Here is a 25,593-nt window from a genome sequence, read left to right as displayed (position 1 = left end):
CAGACGAGCGAGCGCAGCCATTTGAATCTTTTTGGCTCGAGACTTCCGGTTTCATTCACTTCCATTCATTTTTTAACGTTAAAAACTGCTCGTTTTACTGCTTGATGTTGTAAACTGATATTTCCTTATTATATTATTCTACTTGGTCTATATAGTCATGCAAACTTTTGTTTGTAGAGCGAGTAGTTTGACTGCTTTCTGCCGTTTAATATTCCTAGTCATTTCTCCCATAGGCGACTGAATCGGAACTTCTAACACAATCGCGAAAACAGGCGCACTTCCGCATTTTAGAATAAGGTCAATAAGACTGCTTTGTATCTTGCTCTGTGTTCAGTTCTGAACCCTACCTCATAGTTGCCTCGGCAGTGTCCAGTTAAGTTATTCTCAAGATTTCTTTGCTTGCATTTTATTGTTCTGAGACCCTTGTGTCTATATTATTTTGCATGTATATTAGGAAGCTCGGATTTCCTATTTTTGTTTTACTTTATTAACCCTGGCGGTAGAGAGATATTGTCTCTCCTTTTTGTCATATTCTCTTCAGTAAACTGTATTATTTTTTAAATTTATCTGCTGTGGACTAACTTTGTTTCTCCTTTGCTCTTGGGCCACCAGTCGCTGACTTATGCCTAGTTCAGACTGCGTGATTTTATCCCCGATTTTGGCTCGCCGACAGGTCTTGAGAAATCACAGACAAATGTCGAAAATCGCAGGCAAATCGGTGCTCGTGCACGTGAGTAACAATCACACAATGTGAACTATCAAATACGCGATCTGAGAGAATCGCCGATGAGTCGCCGATGTCTGCGAGATATTTGGCATGCTAAATATCTGGAGCTGTCGGCGATTTAAACCATGCTGTGTGAAATGAGTTTTGACTGATAATTACATCGGCGATTGTCTACAACCAATGAAAGAGCAGCATTCACTTGTGTGTGTGTGTATATACCTGCTGCAGGCCAGCGGGAGGCTGGGGGAGAAGTTAAAAGCGCTCATTTTCGGTTTATTTAGACCCACGAAATTGAGGAAAAACTAGTGGAGTTTTGACAGAACTCAGGAGCACCCGTGTCTGTTTGATGTTTCATACAGAAAGAAATTAGTTTATTACCAACTTAAGTTGAGGAGAAATGGCTAATTCCCTTTAAACCAAGGTGAGCAAATATGTTATTTTTTTACCCCATTAAAGGCTTCTTTCTCATTATGTAGTTAATAACAAAAGATACAAAAGTTTTTGTCTGTGAGACATGGTTTGGACGAAGTTGTCGGCGATTCTTTCTTTTGTAAAGTCATACAATGTGAAGGTCCCAGTTGCCGATCCATCTTGCAGTGTAAACAAAGCAGCGACGAAACGTTAGCCCAGATAGTCATGCAGTGTGAAAACATCTGTGACACGACGACTACTAAAATCATGCAGTCTGAACTCGGCATTAGCTCATGTAGTATGAACTACTGCTAACCACACCTTAGACCCGGGTTCGATCCCCACTCAGACCATTACAAAAAGGTTACATTAAATTTGATATGACATTACCTAAACTATCCCCATCATTCTCTCTTTCCTAGATGGGGCGGTGGGCTAAATCAAAGGTTACCATGGGCCAACTTTGGCCTGCGGACCCTAATTTGGACATCTCTGCTCCAAATGATGGATTGTAAAGCCCAAAATGTCTTCTTTCCAAAGATTTCTAAACTGAAAATGTAGACCAAATTATTTAGCAACTGTTACTGTTTTAATTTGGGAAGGTCATTTTTGAGAAAGTGCCTCTGACAGTGAGGGTGAAAAGAACACCAATTTAGTAAAAATCTACTTTTGCATGCTTTCTTCGTTAAATTTGAATATAAACTCATAAAACACTTGGCTTTCAAAATATTTGTTCTAGGTTATTACCAGACTGATTTCATGTGTTTGTATTTTAAGTAAATATTTAACACAGTACAATTTTTCTTTCTCATTACTTCATAATCTATAACTTTTTATATCTTTTAGCATGAAAATATTCAAGATGGACCATAGTAAGGCCTAAAGTGTTGTCTTTCCAATGATGCCTAATTTCTGTTTGTTGCTCTCTAGGGTCAATAACTGTAACTATTTTAAGTTAGGTAGGTGTAAATGCACATGAGTTGGTGCTGGCTAACTTAAGTATTTGTAAGACATTTATTGTTTAAAAATCTGGTAAACTATAAACAAAAAGTTGTAATGAATCAAGCAAGTTATCAATTAATCGAAAAAAGATTTTAAAGAATGAACAAATAAACATATTAGTAAATAGGTAAATTTGAAGTGCACTCAATCAACTGAAGCACGGAGAGAACTGAATAGTGATTTTTGGGATAGTGGAATGAATGAATGAATGAATGAATGAATAAAAAATAAGAAGAAAGAAAAAGGGATACACAATTAAATTATTATATAGATAACCCCGCAAATAATAACAAACCATTTTGGGTGTAATTTTGATGTTGAGTCAAGCCTAAAGGGGTATGAATAATTTTTTGCTTGACTGTACAATTGACTGTCTCCACAGATCAGTATGGTACGGTTTGGTACAGTACTATACTAATTTATTTCCATTTCCATTGTCAATAGTACCAAAACAGCAAGCTCCACTGTAGCACTTTTTTTGTCACCCTTTTGTAAGGGTACCAAACTAGGCTCGCTGCAAAACACTATTGGTTTACAGAGAATCATCACTCACTATCACATGCAACAAGACAAGGAAACAACGTCACAGGATTTGAAATACACAATTGAAACACAAAACCATAATCATACAATGGCGTCATATGAAATACAATGACAATGTGAAAAAACAGAAGCATGCCAAGAAGCAAGAAGAGGATCTGCTGTATGTCCTCTATTTTGGTAAACGGGGCTGTTCAAGTCACGTCTAAATGTGTGAAAAGCGAGAGAAATGGCTCTTCCTCCATCTATTTGCATGCATTTGCCACTTGTGTACATTTGATATAATGAACTTGAGCACACAAAGAACGTGATATGTGCACACATGGCTTTCTTGTGTGAGCGAGAATGATGCAGATCACAACTTTTAGCCATGGGCAGTGGCAAAGTAAGCCAAATTAAGGTAAAAGCTACTGAATCATACAGTACTGTGCTGTACTATTAAGCTTATTCTGCAATTTGAAAGTGCGCTCATTTTAGAACTTCCGATACAGTTGCTCATGGGAAAAGATGGGAAAATGGTCAAGTACTTTGCTCTACACACAAGTGTGTTCATGACTATACTTAAGAGTAAAATTATATACAATAAGAAGAAAATATGGATAACAAGCTCATTTTAATGATTAAAAATCAATGTAAGTGAATAAGACCCGAAGCCCCGAGCCAAAAAGATTCTAATGGCTGCACCCACTCGTATGTAAGGAATAAAGCTAATAATGAACAGTGGTGCTCAGTGGAAATGAGGTACAAAATACTTTAAAAGATGTATACTATTTTGTAGAAAAGCATGCATCGGAAAAAGCACCTGGACTGGCTGTGGGGGAGTCCATGGAGCGAGACTCGCTGCTTCCTCCAGCGCTCTCTGAGTCACTGCACATCCCTCCTCCACCGGCACTGCCTGAGCTCCAGGCCCGCTGAGAGCCCTGCGTCCTCGGCACTACAACACACAACATCCACCTCACAATCAACTTACACCTCAGAAATCTCTATCCTAAAACTGGGGCAGATAAAATCATTTGGAAGTATATGAAGGTTTGGAAACAAGAAATTGGAAACATTTCAATATTTAGATCAGTTTTTGGCATATATATTGCGATATGAACACAATTCCACCATATGGCTTAACCCTTGTGTACAATAAAAATGACAAAATTGACCTCTTTCCAACAGGGAAAACCACCAACAAACAAGAATACATGATTATATGGTGTAATGCTTTGCAATCAAAAATGTCATTATAATGGAAGTCAACGGGCCAAAAACAGCCACGAGCATAATGAAAGAGTAGTACAGTAAATTTGCCATAGTGTTTCATTTAATTGTTGAAAAAAAATTCAAAGCATTTTCCCAAAATATAAGTCAAAATAAAAAATGTTACTGAAAATCATTCCATTTTCTCAAACACAGAGAAGGTTTGGCCAAATTAATACTCCAAATCATCCTAGAATGGATGAAAACATCCCCAACAGCACATAAGTTTATATGTATAATATATATTAATATATATTATTAATAATATTAACCAGCTCTATTTGGGAAGAAATCAGCTTGATTTGATTGATTTTGAGGAGGAGAGAATCAAATAATATACAATAAATGACAAGCATAGGTAAATACAATAATGCAAAGATACAAATAACATGAACAGTGCTTTATTGCTTTCAGTGTAGTCAAATAGTATTTGAAATTGAATAATTAAATGAAAACTTATACTACAGTAATCATTATTTAAATAATTAAATCAAATTAATCTTGATTAAAGCCTAAAACAGTGCAATTTATTATGCTTTGATGCTTTAAACCTGCTTGAAATGCTCAAACAGGCTTTTAAAACACACGCAAGTAATTCAATTTCACTCTATTATGGTTAAACTTTCCACACATCTGAAATCTGTTGTGCCTGATAGTCTACTAATCCTAACTGGACATTGCAGATCCTGTTGTGTGACTATTATTTATGAGCACATTGCCTTATCCATTCTGAAACTAAATATTGTGCAGGCCTAGTTCAGTGCTCTGTTATGCCAGTCTGGGTGCTGCAGTAAATGTGCGCTCAGGCTTATGATGTCACAGCATCATGGGTTTTTTGGAAGCTGTGGGCTAATCTGAGTTTGAGTAATAATGCAGACTGTTGGAAGCTGTAAACAGCCAAAACTGGGTGAAAAACCAAGTGGACACGTCAAGCCATAAAACTAATAAGCTGAAAAAGATTTTGAAGCTTGGCAAACAAAAGCACCTAATACTGCCAAACATTTAAGGATCTTGATTAAGTTGGAAGAAAATAAATGTCTTGCCGCTTTAGAGTCTAACAAACAAAAGTTGAGTAGACCGAGTTCCCCTGAAGAGTGTAAAAATTAGCTCTTTTTTTTAAATTAACCTTTGTGTCTAGTTCAGGATTTTTGCATCCACTTTGAGGTGATTTTAAGGTTTAATTTGACCAGAACATTCCCTTTGTGTCAGCAAATGGAATGATTTTTGGAGACAAATCTTATTTCGACACATATAATGGGAAAATGCATTGAAAGTAAAAAAACAAAACAACTCCACAATACACTGAGCAAATTTACTACCCTTTTGTTGTTTGTGGTTGTTTTTGCCCCATTGACCCATCGAAAATCGAAAACCACAAACAATTAAGAATGCATGATTATTTGGTGTTATGGCTTTGCAATCAAAAATTGTTGCTATAACGGAAGTCAATGGGGCAAAAACAGGCACAAACATAATGAAAGGGTAGTCAATTTAAACAATAAACTAGGGTTAAGTGGGGAAACTTTGGCTCATTGGTCTACCACTCTTCACCAAGTGCAAACACAGATACATGGACACATTTCAAAGCCACGTCAATCACCTGATCTGTCTATGAGCTGACATATGAGCAATCTGCTGATGGATCAACTGATCGACGTGGCTTTCGAAATGCTCAAATGACCTAGTATCTGTGTTTGCACTTGGTGAACAGCGATGAAGAGTGGTAAAGCGATGATCCTTTACGGCCAATTTTCAGTACCAAAATCTACCAACCCCAGCCCTAACTACTGTTTTCTCACCATATTTTTTGTTGTTTTATTTTCAGACTACCTTGCCTATGTGAGATATGCTAGTTGAACATTTGTACATCAGGGTCATAAAAGACTTTCATACATTTAAGTGGTCTCTTTTAAGTGGTCTGAGCAAAGTTTGACCCTCCAAATAATAATAATAAAAAAAAAACATAAACACTAAGAGAACTCAGAACTTCAGGAGATCTGGGTTTGTTTCTTTTAAAAGAGAGTTAAGGGTGAAACACCCTAAGCTACAGCATGTCTTACCTTGCATGTCTATACTGCTGTTGGAGCGCCTCTCTGCAATCTTGGCCTTGCATGGCTGCATGTTACCCTCCACCTCGTCTGCGCTGTGATTATCCATAGATGTAGCAGAGCCCTGCGACAGGTTCCCATGAGACGAGCGGGTGCTGTTCTGAGACCTCTTATGAAGGGACATTCTGGAAAGGAAAGACAGGTGTTAAATCACACATTTTTACACGTTTTCCAAAATGAAAATTAATTACTATTTCAAGCATTTTGCATTTTAAAAAGCGTCTAAAATGACAGGCTTATGTGTTATTGTATTCTATAGTATAGTATAGAATTCACATAAAAAAACTCATGGTATGCTTGCCCTAGGGCTGTGCGTTTAACCAAAATTAAATTGCAATCGCTATTTGCTTTGTATATATATATATATATATATATATATATATATATATATATATATATATATATATATATATATATATATATACATATATATATATATATATATATATATATATATATATATATATATATATATATATATATACATATATATATATATATATATACATATACATATATATATATATATATATACATATACATATATATATATATATATATACACATATATATATATATATATATATACACATATATATATATATATATATATATACATATATATATATATATATATATATATATATATATATATATACATACATATATATATATATATATATATATATATATATATATATATATATATATATATATATATATATATATATACATATATATATATTTATATATATATATATATATATATATATATATATATATATATATATATATATATATATATATATATATATATATATATAGAATACAATAACACATAACATCTGATAACAATAATACATTTTATTTATAATGTGCTCTTTTATAGCCAATTGAGTGAGCACACTTTGTCTGCCCAATCAGATTTGTGCAACCAAACTATCCAAGATGCCCACAATAAAACAAACAAAAAAAAAGCATGGACAAGTGGGATAATGACGTCTGCCGCTTCAGAATAATTAATAGATGAATTCATATCAAAGAAAAACAAGACATCAGTATTATGGGAATATTTTGTTTCAAAGTCGCAGACACTAAACAAAAACAGGTCATTTTTAAGAGTTGTCACAGAGTTATTGCCACAGCATAAGGAAATACAACAACCAGCACCTAAAAAGCACCACAGGCAGCTATATGAGGAATGTCTTGGTAAAAAGTTAACTAAAAGTATTGCCACTGACACTCAATCTAGTAGCTAGCAACAGCAAGGTACAATTTCAGAATTGTTTGCAGCTTTTACAGCCTATGAAAAAACATCACGAAGGCTTAAATTATTGCAATAATTAAATGGCAAGTCAAATAGAATCAAATCAAATCGCAATACCTGGTAAAAAAATAAATAAATACAGGGCTCAACAATAAAGACTGGCCCAGGGCCACTGTGTGAGGCACTTGGGGCAGTAAACAGGATTGTTTCTGGCCTCATCGGTGCTGCTTTGTCACTAAAGTTTTATTTGTTTGCGACTATTTGTCAATTGCGTATGAATACATTCTTAGAATCAAGAAACAGTTTGTGCTTTTAAATGCTACCTTCTCTGTATTGTCATGAACACTATATTGCTTTTCGATTCCTCTTCTCTGATTGGATGTTGTGAGTATGTTTTTTTTTTTTTTTGGTAACCTGGTAAAAACCAGTACAGCGAAGTTATGGCAACATCAAACTATGAGGCTAAAAGAATGTCTTGGAAGCAGACATTTACGTGGCTTAGAAATAGCTATTAATTTTTCTTTTTTTGGTGGGACCAGTAAAAATATTTGCAGGGCAAGTACAAATCTGAACCACTGGTAAAAAAAAAAAAATCCTTACCACTGAACCCTGAAATAAATTATAATTTTTTTTTTTTAAACATTCTCATTTAGATATTTTCCCCAAATCGCACAGCCCTAGCTTGCCCCAAGCTAAACATTGAATTACTGCCGCTTACTCTCCTAAAAGTCCTTTACTTACTTTTTAAATTTGTCATCTTTCATCTTTAATGTATATTCATTTTAATTGCATGGGTTAATGGTTGTAATCTCCTTGCATTTTGTCTTCTCCCACTACTTAAGCAAAGGTTGTAGATAAATAAAAGACAGTCAGATCATGCTACAGACTACAGAGTTTTCATTTCATGCAAAAGCAAAACAAGTGTTAATTATAGATAATTATAAATATTAATAAACCAATTTAGTTTCAAATTCATTCGCAAAAAGCAACGTAAATAAATTTTCAAGCAGTTTCAAGCACCTTATCCAAAATCGAAACACTTAAAAGTCATTAAACGTCAAGCATTTTCAAGAAATTCCAACAGACCTACAAATCCTGCATATTATAAAAATACAGGCAAAACAGGCAGCACGAAATCTCTGTTGATTGTGAAATGGGTTACTCAACTGGCAAGCTTAAGATTGAATAGACTGTAAAGGGATGTGATAGCACTGGCCAGTCTGTTTGACGTGGGTGTGATTCAGAGGTCAAGCAGAAAAGCAGAGTTTACACTGGGCAGCGATTACAGAGAGCAGAACTCTTGGGTAAACAACACGCTATTACCGACCGTTGTTTCGTTCGTCGTTCTTCCTGAGGAAGATGCAAACAATGCTTGCCTTTCTCTGGTCTACACGGAAACTTGAGTGTGGACTTACCCCGTTTTTGAGGAAGCGGTGATGTCCTGAGACAGAGACTCCAGCCACACACGCTCTTTAGGGAGACTGCGCACAAATTCAGAGTAGCGCTGACCTGGTTCGTACTTCTTGGCTTGTTCGCTTAGAGCTTGGTAGTTGACGGACAGGGGCATAGTCTGAGCCTGCTGCATCTGGAACCAGTTCACTGTCACCTACAAGAGGGTGTGAGAAAATTCAGTGTGCAGTAATAGGGGGAATAACAAATACATGTTGAACATACATATACTATTGTTCAAAATATTCAATACGATAAAAAAACAGCAAAGAATGCATTCAATTCATCCAATTTAGCATTTACAGAAGTTATAAAATATTACAAAAATTATGCAACATACAGTTGAAGTCAAAATGATCAGCCCTTCTGTGAAGTTTGTTTTTCTGTAAAATATATGATGTTTAAGAGAGGCAGGAATTGTTCACAGTATATCCTATAATATTTTTTCTTCTGGACAAAATTTTGTTTTATTTCGGCTAGAATAAAAGCAGTGTTTAATTTTTAAGAACTATTTTAACGTCAATATTATTAGCCTCCTTAAGCAATATTTGTTTTTGATTCAGAATCAGAAAGAGCTTTATTGCCAGGTATGTTCACACATAAAAGGAATTTGTTTTCTTGACAGAGCTTCTACAGTGCAACAGAACGACAGAGACAGGACAAAAAAACAGATAATAAATATATTTTAAAAATAGAAGTAAGTAGTGAATGCAAATATACAACTGGACAAGTGTACATACAGATATATTACTATATACAACGTTATATGTGCAGCAGTTGTGTGCAAACTGGCATGTAAAGTATGTTGTTAAATAAGTAAGTGTATATGTGTTTAAAATAGTGATGTTGTTTCACAATTACTATCATAAGGTGTCCATGAAATAGAAGAAACTGTTTCTGTGTCGATCTGTTCTGGTGCACAGTGCCCCGTAGCGTCGACCACAAGGTAAAAGTTTAGAGAGGCAGTGTGCTGGGTGTGAGGGGTCCAAAGTGATAAAACTATTATGTTGGTTACAATGTGTTATTGGTAATCCTGCTATAATGTGGTACTAAAACTATTAGAAATGTGTTGAATGAATCTTCTTTCCGAACTGAAACAGAAATTGAGGGAAAATATATACAGGAGACTAATAATAATGAATTCAACTGTATTTAAAATATGTTACAATATGGTAAATTTTTATGGAACAGACATGTGGTTGAAAAGATTTTTAAAAAGTACTTTTTTCATTACTACTTAATAAGAAGTAGTAAAAAACAAAAAAAAAACAAATATATGTTGCACAAGCAGTTAAGCTGCACACAACTGTTAACAACACTGATCTTGAGCACCAAATGTGCAAATTAGAATGACTGGAATGATGACTGCTGGAAATTAAGCTATGTTGCCGCATGAATAAATTACATCATAGAATATACAGTAAATTATTTTATTAGTTTATGTATTTTGTAGTTTTAGTGTATTTAGATTGTGTTGCTTGAGGTGTATTTAAATTAGATCTTTTTGAATGCAGCTTTGGTAAATATAAATATGTAAATACAAATAAAAATGTAAATATATACAGTTGAATTATTAGTCCCCCTGAATTATTAGCACTACTGTATATTTTTTCCCCAATTTCTGTTTAATGGTGAGAAGTTATTTTTTCTTCACATTTCTAAACATAATAGTTTTAATAACTCATTTCTGATTTATTTTATTTTGGCCATGAGAACAGTACACAATAAATATAAAAATAAATAATAATAAATAAATAAATAAATAAAGACTAGGTTAAATTGTTAAATTAAATAGTTCTGCAGACAATAGGTTAAATTGTTAAATTTGTTCTGTAGACAATTAAAAAAAATATTGCTTTAGGGATTTAATAATATTGATTAAAAAAGGGTTTCAAAACATTTAAATTGCGTTTATTCTAGCCAAAATAAATCAAATAAGACTTTCTCCAGAAGAATTTTTTTTTTATAGGAAATACTGTGGAAAAACTCCTTGCTGTTTAACGTCGTTTGAAAAAAAAAAAAAAAGGCTAATAATTCTGACTTCAACTGTACATATAAAATTATTATTAAAAACCGAAGCTTCTTATATAAGAATTAAATGAAGAAGAATTAAACAAAGAAGAAGAAGAAGAAAACCGCTGCGCATTTTTCAACAGTAGTGTGTAATAGTGTTGTGACAGGGATACAGACCGCTTTGAGGGTCAGGTCACATTGGAAGACCAGCTTCCGAATCTGTGCGAGGATCTCACTCTTAGCGTTTGACAGGCTGACCTTCTTGGCCTCCAGATCGGCCACACAGGCTTTATACTGCTCCTGCGCTTCCTCTGCCTGGAGTTACCACAAAAACAGACCATCAGCCAAGCAAAACACGAGTACAGTCATTTTACTAGCCTGTTTTATGTCATTTCTGTGCCATCAAGCCATTCAAAATACATTTTAGAAAGAAAAATCCTGCTCATTTGGTTTTTTTCAAATGGTATGTGAGGTAATTTCTTTTAGTTGTTAGAGGTTTACAGAATGATACAGCAACAATAATGTATAGTTTAATGTCCATCAGGGTTTATACACCTTTCCCAACATCAAATTTAAGCGCTTTTCAAACACTTTTAAGGTCAAACTTTTCCAGCACTATACAAGTTGGGCAAATTGCAAATTTTATATACCTACTTCAACACACTATATCAGATGCTATTTCTAATAATTTTATTAACAGCAATGAACATTCGAAGTGAATCAAATATTTTTTTTCAAAACTGCCCAAGGAGAAGAATGGCTGTTGTCATGTAATGTAATGTGTATTTATATAACGCATTTATTGTGTATGGCCATACACCCTAAGCGCTAAACAATCTTGCACTTCCACAGGACAACGCCAGTGCGCTCAACACAACATTTATTGGTGGAGTGGAGAGACTGAGGTTACATCCCTACACTTTTTGAGAAGTCCCAAAGGATTTTTAAAGACCACAAAGAGTAAGAAACCTCGGTTTAACGTCTCATCCGAAAGACAATGCTCACTGACAGTATAGTGTCCCCGTTACTTTACTGGGGTATTAGGACTCACAGAGACCACAGGTTGAGGGCCCCCTCCTGGCCTCACTAACACCACTTCCAAGAGCATCCTAGTTTTCTCATGTGGTCTCCCATCTGGGTATTGACCAGGTTCAGCCCTGCTTAACTTTAGTGAGTAACTGGTCTTGGGCTGCAGGATTATATGGCTGTGGCTGTGTTGTTCAATAGGTTTTGGACAATTTTATTGAAAGTTAACGATCCACTTCAGATTTTGACTACTGTAGTATAGTATAGTATAGTATAGCATAGTATAGTATAGTATAGTATAGTATAGTATAGTATAGTATAGTATAGTATAGTATAGTATAGTATAGTATAGTATAGTATTCTAAGGAAAATATTTGATGGCATGTTTGCTCCAAGCCCAACATTAATTTACTGTCATTTACTCTCTTAAATGTCATTTATTCACATCTTAAATGTGTCATCTTTCACCTAAGAGTTATAATTATTTTAATGAGATGTATTGTTCACTTATGTACTGCTAATCACATTTTTATATATGTTTAAAAGTGCAGTAGGGGATTGTCTTCAGAAACATTTTTGTTGTGCTGGTTAAAGGCTCTTCCCATTCTGATAGCAATGATTAAAGTAAATTATCTAAATGCATTTAAATGTATTTGTATATTCTGGGTAAGGCATAAAACTAAAAAATGTTCATCCAATGAAATATTGTTGGGCAGACAATTCCCATAATTCTGATAAGTAGCTCAAACTGTCTGTCAGCAAATGTAGATTTGTACATCGGCAGGTTTGGGACTGTGTTTTAAAGATATTATGCTAACCGGTTAGCATTTTGGAAGATCACCTATTGCACATTTAATCAAAGCAGGCTCCAGAGTTTATAGTTCATACAAAAAAAGTTTTATTTTAAATTCTTATTTTATTAATTACATTTTATTATTATTAATATTTAATCTTATTCTATTATAACTATTTAGAGAAAAATAAATTATTAAGAGCAACACATTAGATTTTCAAGCATTTCATCCAAAACCTAAGCACTTTTCAAACCTTAAAATGACTGGTAACACTTTACAATAAGGTTGTATTATTTAATGTTAGATAATGTATTTACTAACAATAGACCATTTTGAGGGATTTAAAAACAACCAATGGTCCCAACGTATTTCCTGTTTTACGTTTTTCATTTTTATAGATTACGAGAATCCAAAAAAGCCACATATTGATAAATAATGTTATAATAGCTGTTTTGACATTAAGCAATGATTGAATTGCCTCTTGATACAGTTATGAAGTAGTTTGATAACAATCTGGATTAAAATGGTCTATACAATTATTACAGTATTTATTCTTCTTTGTTCATGTTAGTTAATGGAGTTAAAGGGCTAAAACTTTAGAATAGTGGTTCAATAGTTAGTCTATGAATAGTCTTTTAAAGCCTTTATTACTCATGATTGAACACATAGTAATATATTATTAAAAATCCAAAGTTGTGCTTGTTAACATTAGTTAATGCACAGTCAGTTAACATGAACTAACGTTATTTAACTTAAGTAATATAACTAGCTTGAACAACGATGAATGAATAGAGTAATAAATGTATTACTAATAGTGTGTTCATGTTAGTAAACACATAATGGACCATTATTTTAAAGTGTTACCATTAAACCTCTTCGCTGTTAATTTAAGTTAACCATCAAAGCATTAACTAATATTAAAACCATGAATTTTAATCATGTATTAGTAGATGTTCAACTGTTCAAGTGTGAGCAAAACACTAGAACAACATTCAAGCATTTGCTAGGTTTTCTAGCACTCGTATTTTTACACATAACATCGTTGTTAAGGAAAGTCTCACAAGCTCTGTGTTTCTTATTGCTGCTTTGATGCATAGTAAACGCGGACAATAAACTCAAGGGTGTGTCTGTGTGTGTGTGTTGAATTAAAAGCTTTAAAAGTTTTTATAGTGTAATTTCTACAGTACCTTCTGTAGGGCCTCTTCCTCAACTCTGCGTTTCTTCTCCAGTGTCCTGCCTCCAGCTGCTGGCTGCTCCTCCTCGGTACGGCTGGTCGAGCTCCGGGCCTTCTCGTATTCCTCCCTCTTCTGCATTTTCAACAGCCGAGCCTTCTTTAAAGCACTTTCTGACTCGTTCTGAAAACACACGTAGGTTATGTGCTATCATTTTGAAGAAATGTTGAGTTAGTGATGAAATTCCAATTCAAATAGGCATTAGTACCATTTTCTTCAGCTCTCTTTGCCATTGTTCTTTAATCTCTTTCCTCTGCTTGTCCAGGTCATTCTTGCGGGCCAGCAGTGGCTGTTGGAATAAGGGGAAAATGTGTGGAATTTAAGGAATTGATTTGTTGAATAGTTGGCTAAAAGCGTTCGGAGGAATCAATAGAGGTTACCTGTGTGAATTTGTTGGTCTGAAGAGCTGCAGCCGTTTGGAGCAGTACATGATTGTACTCGATTTCATTTTTAAAGGCAGAGACATAGATATCCCGGAAAGGCATGAAATCCTTAAGATAAAAACAGAAAATTTTAAAATACTGTCACTTTATCACTGAAATTGACTATTAAAAATATTTTAGAAAGGGTTCAAAACACAATAAAAATATAAATAGTGTGAAAAAAGATTTTATATGTCTAAACATGTAATATGTAATCTTGTAATTTGTGCTATACAAGATTACAAACTCATATTAAAATCTGAAATGACCTTTATTGTACTTTAAAATAGTAATTTAAGGTCATTAATTCCTGTAACTCCTTTAGGCATTCGAGGGAGGAGGGTAGGTTATGGTATTTAATTAAAGATTATGAGGGCAAAATATTTTAGCTAAACATTATATTGCACAGATACATTGTTTATCAGGTGAAGTTTTTTTTCTCTCTCCGCTGTCGCCACTGCCTCGCATGGTTCAGGATTGGTAGAGCTACGCATCGATGAATTGGCTCTTCAGTGTTTGAACTCTCAGTAATGATTAAATCACACTGAATCTGAGCTAAACTGAACTGAACTTAAACACTAAAACCTGAACCACACTGTTCCAGTTACTGAACCACACTGTTCCAGTTACTATGACCATTTATGTGAAGCTGCCTTGACACAATCTACATTGTAAAAGCGCTATACAAATAAAGCTGAATTGAATTGAATTGAATTGTTTATGACAAACCTTACAAACATAAAGAAATAAGAAGAGTGCATTTTCATTTATGCTGACTTAAACAAAACATTGTACTAAACAAGACCATTACCTGTTGACTTGCTACAGCCTTTGCGGATTCTGCCATCTTGGCAAAGCTTTTGGCACATTCCATGTCTGTTAAAAAAAATAATAAAAATCAAACATTAAAAATCAATGTTTAGAAACAAAATTCAAGATAAAGCTTTAAGAATGACTGACCCAGGCTTAGGCGTTTCTCCACCCAGGCCAGAACGTCTTTGGTGTATTTGGACCAGGCCTTGGCATAGAGCAGAGCCGACTCTACACCGCTGTCATTCTTCAGGAGAAGAAGGTCCACCTGCTCCACTGTGGACAGTTCTGGAGACAGAGAATGGTCTGAAAACACCCAGAACACCACACATGAGCACACACATACGAAAAAAAAAAAAACGTACAAGTGCTTCACAATGTTTAAAACAATTGCTGAAACTACACAGAGGTTCCCTTTGAAGACATTTTTATTTCCCCAACCTCGTCTCTGCTTTTTAAAACTATCATTTAAAATCTACTATTAAATGTCACCACCTTATACAGTTTACAAGACAAAAGTTACAAGGCAAATTTTACAAGTCAGCCTTATTAAAGGCAGCAATTGAGGGCAGGCTTGCTTGTAAGAGGTCTAAATATTCCACAGCCTCCCACTTGATGGTGATGAAGTGCTTCTAAAAATGACACTAATGTGCGGTAGCATTAGATGCATGTACGATATATTGCGTGGCATGAATGTGTAAGTTCGTCTCATAAAATCTGTGCTTAACCTTCGTCAAATGCACTGACACGCAGTTCAGCTGTACCGAATCCAAGCACCCGCCCAATAAGCCACATGTGGTTTCCATTCCTCACACAAACGTCCAAAAAAGCCCAAAGAATGTCAACCATTTGGCAAACAAGAAGAACGTTAGACTATATGAAAAACAACACAAGTGTGAAGGTACAGGGTGTGTGGAGTTCATGTCGATGATGACCCGGTGCTAACGCAGTTCATCTGTCTCTCGTCTAGAACACCTTTCATCTGTAGTTTGTTTAAACTTTGTTGAAGTTTGTGTTTCTGTTGCTTAAGGGTATATAAAATTGGTGATGAGGGCTAGCAATTTGGCCTAATATCAAAATCATAATTAATTTAACATTTTAACTCGATTGCGATTAATGAACGATTATTAAATTTATTAACAAGTTTTGTAAAGTAAATATGCTCATATTACAAGTGAGACATTTTTGAATGAAGGGTGCATTACTTGATTGTAAAATAATTGAAGGAAACACACACTATCTACTGTCTATGTCTATTTTCAATGTTAATTTTTTAATATTAAAAGTAGAAAATAAGCTATAGCTATAAAATAATCTCTTCTAAAATAATATTTTAAACAGTGCATTTCTTGAATCTTCTGTTAACAAATACTTTATGCAAGTATTCATTTTAATGTAATGGAAAATATCCTTTTTCTGGCTCCGCTTCCATTTATCGTCAATGAAGTGCAAACTTGCGACTTGTAATTACATTTTTTGAAAGATACCCGTGTGTTTGACGCAGTAAAAAGTAGCCTTAACAAAGCGGGATTTGTGACTCTACAGGTGATAGGGAAAGTAGTTGAAAAAATTGACCTGGAAAAATTAGATCCATTATAGGTTCTGAATGTCAATTTTGATTACTTTTCGATATACTGCCGGGCCCTGCATATGCTGATATTCAATAATTCAACATATCGTAATAAGGACATGAGCTATATTGAAATAGTGGACACAGAACAGTGTGAACAATTATTTTATTATTTAAACTTTTACAGTATCTTTTAACAATATTCAGATTGTTGTTCATCACAGCATCAAATGCTTAGGCACCAATTACACAAAAAAAAAAAATTGGCATTGAGAAGCAGTTTTTTTAATGGTTTCTTAATGGCCATGAGATTTTGTAATTGTGCTCTGTGCACCTGCATTTGAAAAAAAAAAAAAAAACTTTGTGGAGAGAAAGCTTGAGATGTTATACAAACCAGCACCAAGACCATCGATAGGCTGGCTGCCTAGTAACAAAAAAGGCGCAGCACACTGCTCTTCTCTAAAAGACCAAAAAGGCAGTCAGGTGTGCCTCGCGTTTTCATAACAAAAAAGTGCGTTTGCTGTGATTGGTGTGTACTCCTTTTTTCTTTACTAACACAGTAACTGTGTTTTTTCACTACAGTGTCCAATCTGCGCTCAGTGCTGCTGGCAAAGCTACAACTAGGCATGGGACGATAACTGTTTTTAAGGTATGCTGCAGTTTGAAAAAGTCTAGGTTTTAAAACCGCTCAATTATTCTGCCATAATTTCCCTACGGTACATTTAACAGTTTTTTTTTTATGTTTTTTTTGTTTGTTTTGTTTGTTTTTCAGGACAACAGTATCTCCAGGAAAAAAGATATATCCAAAAATATAATTTTAAATTGTAATGAAACCTGTTTTTGAAACTAATGAAGACAGCAGAAGTCTATTATTCGTTTAAATTAACTAGCCTGACATGTTTACTGTTCCTGAATATTATAAATGTTTCTCAAAATAAAATAGATTGTGTTCAATGGAATGGGTTTTTCTGTTCCGCAAACACTCAGAAACGTCCGTCAACATCTTGCCTTGCCTACTTTTCACAGCGATTGGCTGCAGCCCAGCATTTTTCTCTTGCCATTTACTTAAAGTTGAGAAATGCCTAACATTTCTGATGCTTACGTCTACTATAAACACTTTCTCCTTGTTGCCTTCACTTCCATAATTCCTACGTGACCACTTATGTTCAACTTTCATATAAATTAACTAAAAACGCTTGCTGGGTTTTCAGTTCTCCCAACCTGCCAGTAGAAACATGCCATAAGGTGGCATTTATTTAGAAGTTAACTTAACTAAAGTCAACCTAATAACAATTACTAAAGCATTTATGTATCTTAAGTAATTTTAATTTATTAGTCAATTCCTGATAACAAATTCAAATCAAAGGTAGTTTATTAACAGGAGTTAAACTATTAAAATCCATTTTTTTGTCTATTAACTTTAACATATAACTATAACATGCCTATTTCTGTTTCTATAACTGTTGATTGTAATGCATTAGTCAATGTTTACTATGGAGAATGCAACTTATTGTACTTCGCAATCCTTTTGCAAAAGTAATTTGATGAAAATTTAAATATATACATTTATCTACAAAATATAGGCATACCCTAAGTATTTTGTGGTTATTATACAAGTTAAAGTAATCTATTTTGGAGCTTGGGTCAATATTGTGATGATTCCTTTTACAGTGATAAAACATTTAGCAATTAAATCGCAACAAGAACATTTGATACCAGCAGAAACATATTCACTGTAACACTTCACCTGCTATCTTTGCGATAAAAAATGTGATGGAGGGATGCAAGACGTAAAAGAGATGAAAAGAAAATCCATTTACCTGCCAGATCGTTTTGACTGCAGCCTCGTGAATCTTCAGAGAGGTTTTCAAAAGACTGGAAGAGATAAAGGGAAAGATGTTTCACACGGGATGAGGAGTTTGATTACAGAGGTGAAGGATGAAAAAGAAGCTGCTTCTTTTGAGGGTTCGTCTTTTATCTCATCTTTCAACACCTCGGTGGATCAAAGCTTGAAACGCCTTGCTCTTTAAATCACAGAGGCCAGCCATGGTTTCATTATTTTCAAAGCAGACAAATAAACATAAATGAAGAGTTCACTGAACTTAAAAATGATCATTATTCACTCACATCTGTTCTTAAAATATAATAAAACAAAAACAAAACGTACAATCTTGACAGAGCTTTTGTTGCCATGCAATTTATCATACTACATTGCCTGACAAAAAAATCTTGTTGTTGATCCCAGCTGTAAGAGCAACAAATAATAACTTGACTTCAAGTTGATCATTTGGAGAAGTGGCAGAAGGTAGAATTTACTGATGAATCATCTGTTGGACTGCATCCCAATCATCACTCATACTGCAGAAGACCTATTTGAACCCACATGGACCCATGATTCTTACAGAAATCTGTCAAGTTTGGTGAAAGAAAAATCATGGTTTTGGTGCTACATTCAGTGTGCAGGCGTGTGAGAGATCTGCAGAGAGGATGGCAACGTCAACAGCCTGAGGCATCATGACATTTGTGCTGCCCATTACATTACAAACCACAGAAGAGGGCAAATTTCCAGCATTGTGCTCCAGGACTGGCCAGCCCAGTCACCAGACATAAACATTATTAAGCAAGTCTGGAGTAAGATGAAGAATGAATGCAAAGAATCTTGATGAACTTAGGGAGGATATCTATCCTGTACATTATTTTTGTTAAGTGACTAGGCGTTGTCTGAATAAAGTCAGCACTTGCTGTCCTAATTAAATAATTAAAAATCAAGGCATACTCATATTTTACTTTACTAAAATAAGCGTAATCTAGAGACGTTTGCCTTATATTTAAGGAACTTCTGATACCAAATGATTAACTAGAAATCAAGTTATTATTTGTTTTCCCTAAAATTTGGATCGGAGACAAGTCTTTTGTCAGGAAGTGTATATATCTCAAGTACCGAAATGGACAAAGAAATCACATGCTACTTCTGTTTACGTTTATAAATATTGAACAGCTTAAATTTCAGTCTGCCTCTCAAAAGCTATCGCTTGGCTCCGGAAGACACAAAAATCAGCACGCAAGTCATAAGGACTACTTTTATTGTGCCTCATATTGGCAGATCTGATCACTATAAAGTCTTGTTGTATCGAAATCAGCTGACAGCAAAATGTGTGTGACACTAAATAATTTTTTTTTTTTTTGGGCCAACTATTTGTAAAGGCTTTTGAAGAGCCAACATATGACCTATATTAAAAAAGGCAATGGAGGTAACAACTTACACGACTTCTTCTGGCTTGGGGATACCCCAACCTGGAGCCACCGTCCACATCTCCCATAAGGAAGTCAGACACTCTGAGGTGGAAAAGAAAGACATTTTACTGCTGGTACACATAAACTAGCCTTACATAAACTGCTATAACACAATGTTTTTAGTTTTTTAAATTAGAGGAAGGGTCTTGATGGAATCTAAAGACAAGTGGTCACAATGGATGTATCCGAACAAATGTTAATACCAGATTTTAGGGCTGCACGATACTGGAAAAAAACTGACAATACAAAAATTTGTTTTTTTGCTATATTGCAATATGAACACAATTCTACCAGATGAATTGATTAGCTTGATTTGGAAATAATTCATACATTGATATTGAGGATGATTTTGTAGGAGAGTGTATCCGCATAATATACAATAGACAAACACTATAGAGCCAAAACACAGATTAATAAAACAAAGATTTCTGGGCAATCTAATAGTTTTGAGGTATAAACTGAATAAACAAATGTAAAATTACACCATACCCCTGACGTCTAAATAATTAAATAAATACAATTAATCTTTGTTAAAGCTTCAAACCTTCGTAAAATTCTCACAGTCACGGGTCCTAAAACACATACAAATGATAAACTTTGTCTTTGTTAAACTTTCCAATGATTCTACAAATGTAATTCTGCTGAAATCATAATCCTGACTCGACACTGACTTTTGCAAATGTGCACATTGGGATATCAATGCTAAAATATTATACTGTGCATCCCTACCAGATGGTATTAACTATTTTGATTGGATCACTGAAAATGGCAGGTGAAAACGGGGAGAAATATGGGAAGCAGTGCCCAAAATCTTAAGTTTAAAAGAGTTTCTATGCCAATAAAAGACAGGATTAAACCTGTTTTCACATAAAGCATCTGTTACTCTTCAGAATTTGGAGTTAGAACTGCTCAACTTATTTAATTACTTTTATAATAAATGTATTAACTTTGTCAGTTATGTGCACAGTCAAAGGCGGAACAGAAATCCTTCAGATCATTCAGATTAGCTCACTCAAAAATGTTGTCATTAATTAATCACCTTCATGACTCACCCTCATTCCAAACCCCTAAAACCTTTGTTCATCTTCTAAACCCAAATGAATATATTTGAGCTAAAATCCGAGAGTCATTGTTTTGTTTTGTTTTTTTAAGGTGGTTGTGCACAAAAGTAATCTTGTTGCTTCATAATATTATGTTTGTAATATTAAGACATATGGAATGTTTTCACAATGTTTTTGGTACCCTTCTGGAATGTTGCCGTCAATGGAGGATGAGGGAGCTCTCGGATTTCATCAAATGTATCTTACTTTGTAAAACGTCTTTGAAGATTGGAGAGACTTGAGATGTGTAATTGATAATAAAATTTTCATTTTTCATTTAACTAACCCTAATAAATATCTTATGGGTTTGAAAGGACATGACAACAGACTTTTTTTTTTTTTAATGTTTGAGTGAACTAACTCTAATGTTGCAACATGGCAACATTTCATCAGTAGTTAGACAGTAAAGGATACACAGCTTACATGTGCTGTTAAATCAAGCCATAGAAACTGAAAGTAACTGCAAAGAAAGAGGGAGCCTTTAAAGTACACAGTTGATTTCAAATGACAGTGATACAATACTCACACATTGCCAAAGGTGAATGCCAAAGTGTCAATCGACGTGTGTATCTCGCCAAATATTGTGCTTTTATTTTCGTTATTAACTTCCTTGAAGTTCACGCCTGTGGGAAGTGATAAACCACCATGAGAAGTGCAGCCAAAAGCCATCAAAAGCACAATTCTTATTAGATGATGATGATGATGATGAGCAATGGGGCGTAAACACAGATCTCAATGCATTCGTGGAAATATAAATCAATCAACAGCTAGAAAGCTCAGCATAGATATTAAGAACAGACAAGTGATACAACACATACATATAATCCATTCATTCATTAATATGCAGACTTGTTCTCCACAAAATAGCACACAAAGAAAAGGAACTTCTACAGTTTCTTCCTTATTTAAATGCTGCTTTGTACTCAGGATGTGCTTCTCTAGAGTACAAAACAAACGCTGAACAGTTTGCATGTAAATAAATCACAGGTTGCTTTACTTCCTAAGCCGAATTCATTGTTTTGAGAAAACGATGACCAGCAAGTTCCATGTTTTTAGCAGCCAGAAAGAAAGTGGACATCTTAATAAATCTTCATTTTAAAACTCAGATTTGCACAACCTTACAGCGGCTATGAAACTTGAATACACCAAGAGCTTCCTGTCTGCTAGCTGCGTCTCTCCTTTACAGGAAACACTGACAAAACATTCAAAAAGCCGTTTGAACAACTTTCACCGCAACTTACCAACTCCTTTGACTTGCACTTGCAGTGATATCCAAGCTCGATAAGTTAAGGCACATGATGATAGTCAAAACTCCCCTACAATTTCAGGAACTAACAGCGCAGCCTAGTTTGCAATGATTCAATGGAGCTTGACTTCCACTTTTTTCCCTGACATACAAGAAAAAGTGACGAGGCCACAAAAAGCAACATCTTCAGCTATAGTTTCCAGTTCCGCATGGACTTCTTTTTTTCTTTTGGTTGGTTGGATGTCACGCAAAATGCTCCGACTGACTCAACTGACATCCATACTGTTATGAGCTGGTGCTGAAAAAGAGGTGCGTGGCTCCTGGTGCATGTCTCTCTGCTTCTGAATTCAGCCGTGCGACTCAATCGCCCCTGCAAAGGAACGCTGACTTCTTCCTCAGGACATCCTGCAGCTCCACAACAATGCTTCCACTTCTGCCCCCTTCACAGCTCAGATACGGGAATGGCTACTTTTGGAAAGCAGGTTCTCTCAATAAAAACAAAAAAAACCTTGAAAGCATGTTCTGCTTCTTTGTGAAGAATACTGCAACGAAAATACATCAAATATATGGTCGTTTTAATTATTTTTTTTTTCAAATCACCGTACAAGTACCTTGTAAACAGTTTCTAAAGATTTTATTACAGAATTACGGTATTATCATGATACTGACCTAAGCTGCAAAAAGAGTTACTTTAACAGGAATGAATGATAGTGCTTTATTGTAGATAAATACTCAGCGTAAACAAATGTATCAACCAAATAAATGTAATGTGTGTATTTATAGAGCACATTTAAATGTGTATGGCCATACACCCAAAGAGCATTACAATCATGAGTTGGGTCTCACCACACCACAACCAGTGTGCAGCATCCACTTGGATGACGTGACAGCAGCCAAAGGACAATGGCACCAGTGCGCTCACCACACACTAGCTATTGGTGGAGTGGAAAGACAGTGATAGAGCCAAATCGTTGAATAGGGATGATTGGTAGGCCATGATGGGGAGAATTTGACCAGGATGCCTGGGTCACACCCCTTCTTTTTACGAGAAGTACATGGGATTTTTTTTTATACTATATTTTATTTTTTTAAGGAAAAAATACAAATAATATATTTAAAATAAAATAGAATAAAATAAATAATACAATAAAACACTGGAACTTAAATGAACAGTTGACTGGTCACATATTTCCTTACAGGTCACATTAACAAATACATAAAGAAATCAGATTACACTGTGTAAAGGTATAAGTACAATCAATTTCTTACAATATTGCAGGTATTTGTCCATTTGTCGCTTTTAAGGAAAAAGTCATCCTCTCCATATTTTGAACATTAGATATGATATCCAACCATCCAGATTTTGTAGGGGGTTCCAGTTGTAGCCACTTTCAAGTCACAGTTTTCTTACTCGTACCATGGGATTTTTAATGACCACAGAGAGACAGGACCTCAATTTCACGTCTCATCCAAAAGTGCAAGTTAAACTGCATAATAGATTATAAAGTTTACAATATAATGAAATATCATCATTAGTAAATATCAGTTAATGGATTAAAATCATTATTACAGCTACTATTTTAATGGTAAATATAAAAAAACTGAATTATATTAGTTGATAGTAGTGTTGGGGTAACACATTACATGTATGTCATAATATTACTTTTCGAAGTAACGATTAAAGTAATGCATTAAATTTAAAAATTCTTTTTAAAAAAGTAGTAATATTAGAGTTACTTTTTTTAAAAAAATGTAATGTGAGTTTTTTTATTATTATTAATTAGCTTTTAAAATATAAATTGCTTAATTAAAATGAACAAAATGAACATGTTGAATCACACACTTAATGAGAGAATGCTCTTGCTCTCCTGTGGTAACAGACACACTGTAAAAAATGAGGAGTAGGGTTAACTTTGCCATGTAAAAGACTAACCATATCTACTAGTACATTTAATTAGAAATATTTATTCAACTTAAATTTCATTTACTTTTTTTTTTGTAAAATTTACTAAACTAGTACATTTTTATATATTATAATTTATTGAGTCCTGGTTATCTTTTTTTTAGTTATCTTAAGTGAATTTTGCTTTAAATTGTTAAATAAAATATTATTTAAACCATGATGGCTGAGCCTTACATTTCTGCACTGAAAGTATTATTATTATTCTGGACGCATCGAAGAAAAGTGGACAGTGATTTTACGTAACTAATAAGACAAAAAGTACAAAAGTTGCATTAATCATTCATTAAACTTTCATTAATCTGTACATAAGACATGTATAGCCATCAGGAGGTTCCTCAAAGACACCAATACCCTAATTTATTAATATTATTTTTTGATGTGTGTTTTTTTTTAAGTAAATATAGATATAGGTTATACAGTGTGTTGATAATTGCAGAGCTCCTCTATTAAGAAAAAGAGAAAAAAAAAACACTGCAAGTTCTGAAATAAATCCATAGATCTATAAACTAGATATCGCATGCAGACCCTCAGCAAGCTCAGTATCCCCGCCACATTTATACAGTGCTCCGAGGACAAAAGTCATTCAAACCCACTTGGTGAAACCAAAGCGAATCTGAAGATGTTGGAGTTTGCCCTCTATACACACTGTAAAAAATGCAGGGTGTCACACAATTCATTCATGTTGTCCCAACACAAACTAAGTTAACATAACACATTTAACAAATTTATATGGATTGAACAATAAAAAGTTAGGTTGTCCCAATGAAATCTCAAGAATTGTGTTGTTTCAGCTCATTTTAAAACAGTAGTTTCAAGTAGTTTGAACGAGCAAAAAATATATTTTTTGAGTGCAGATGTAGTTAAAAGCATACGAAGAAAACAAAGCATAAAGGCAGAAGATTTCATAGGTAATATTTCGTAATTTTTATGATTTTTTATGCTACAAACTTTTGTGCTCAACAACGCTATACGATGCTATTGCACTGACTATAAGGCAAAGTAGCAAACTTGCACCAAATTCTAGGCTTAATGCTTGTTTTATTGAATAAAAGCATACAATTAAAATTAAATACGAAAACAAGACGTTGCGCTGCCAGAAAGTTGTATTATTGTCTGCTAAGTGAAGTAACAACTAGTTTTTAAAATAATTTATAAGGGTGCCTGATAACATAACAGTGCCTGAGCCTCAATATGCATACTTTCCACCTTAAATTATTGAATATTACAAATGTTATATACCATTTAGATCAGAAAGGTGGATATGCACATTGAGACGCAGGGATATCAGTGGTTCACACAAGTCGGTAATAATGGAACTTCATTCACAAACAAATTACTCCCTCCGTGAAAGCATGAGAGGGGGTGTGTTTC

General features: G+C 34.3%; 1 protein-coding gene across 8 annotated transcripts in view; it reads right to left on the bottom strand.

The window, feature by feature from the left end:
- Positions 1–25,593, bottom strand: part of arhgap29b (Rho GTPase activating protein 29b) — an 80,329-nt gene that overhangs the window by 14,168 nt on the left and 40,568 nt on the right. For 2 of the 8 annotated variants that reach the window (XM_087238930.1, XM_087238926.1), the window contains exons 1-13: positions 22,255–22,602; positions 21,540–21,636; positions 19,883–19,955; positions 18,440–18,494; positions 15,200–15,355; positions 15,051–15,115; positions 14,198–14,308; positions 14,026–14,106; positions 13,773–13,940; positions 10,943–11,080; positions 8,719–8,909; positions 5,989–6,161; positions 3,483–3,614 (exon numbers count right to left, since the gene is read on the bottom strand). In XM_087238930.1, the coding sequence (XP_087095056.1) occupies positions 3,483–3,614; positions 5,989–6,161; positions 8,719–8,909; positions 10,943–11,080; positions 13,773–13,940; positions 14,026–14,106; positions 14,198–14,308; positions 15,051–15,115; positions 15,200–15,355; positions 18,440–18,494; positions 19,883–19,939 (1,327 nt within the window). In that variant the 5' untranslated portion in view covers positions 19,940–19,955; positions 21,540–21,636; positions 22,255–22,602. 8 annotated transcript variants of the gene reach the window in all.

The sequence above is a fragment of the Danio rerio genome, chromosome 2, assembly GCF_052040795.2.
Source record: "Danio rerio strain M-AB ecotype USA chromosome 2, GRCz13ab, whole genome shotgun sequence".
Classification (NCBI taxonomy): domain Eukaryota; kingdom Metazoa; phylum Chordata; class Actinopteri; order Cypriniformes; family Danionidae; genus Danio; species Danio rerio.
The sequence above is the reverse complement of the archived record's forward strand: the minus strand, read 5'-3'. Positions and strand labels throughout refer to the sequence as shown.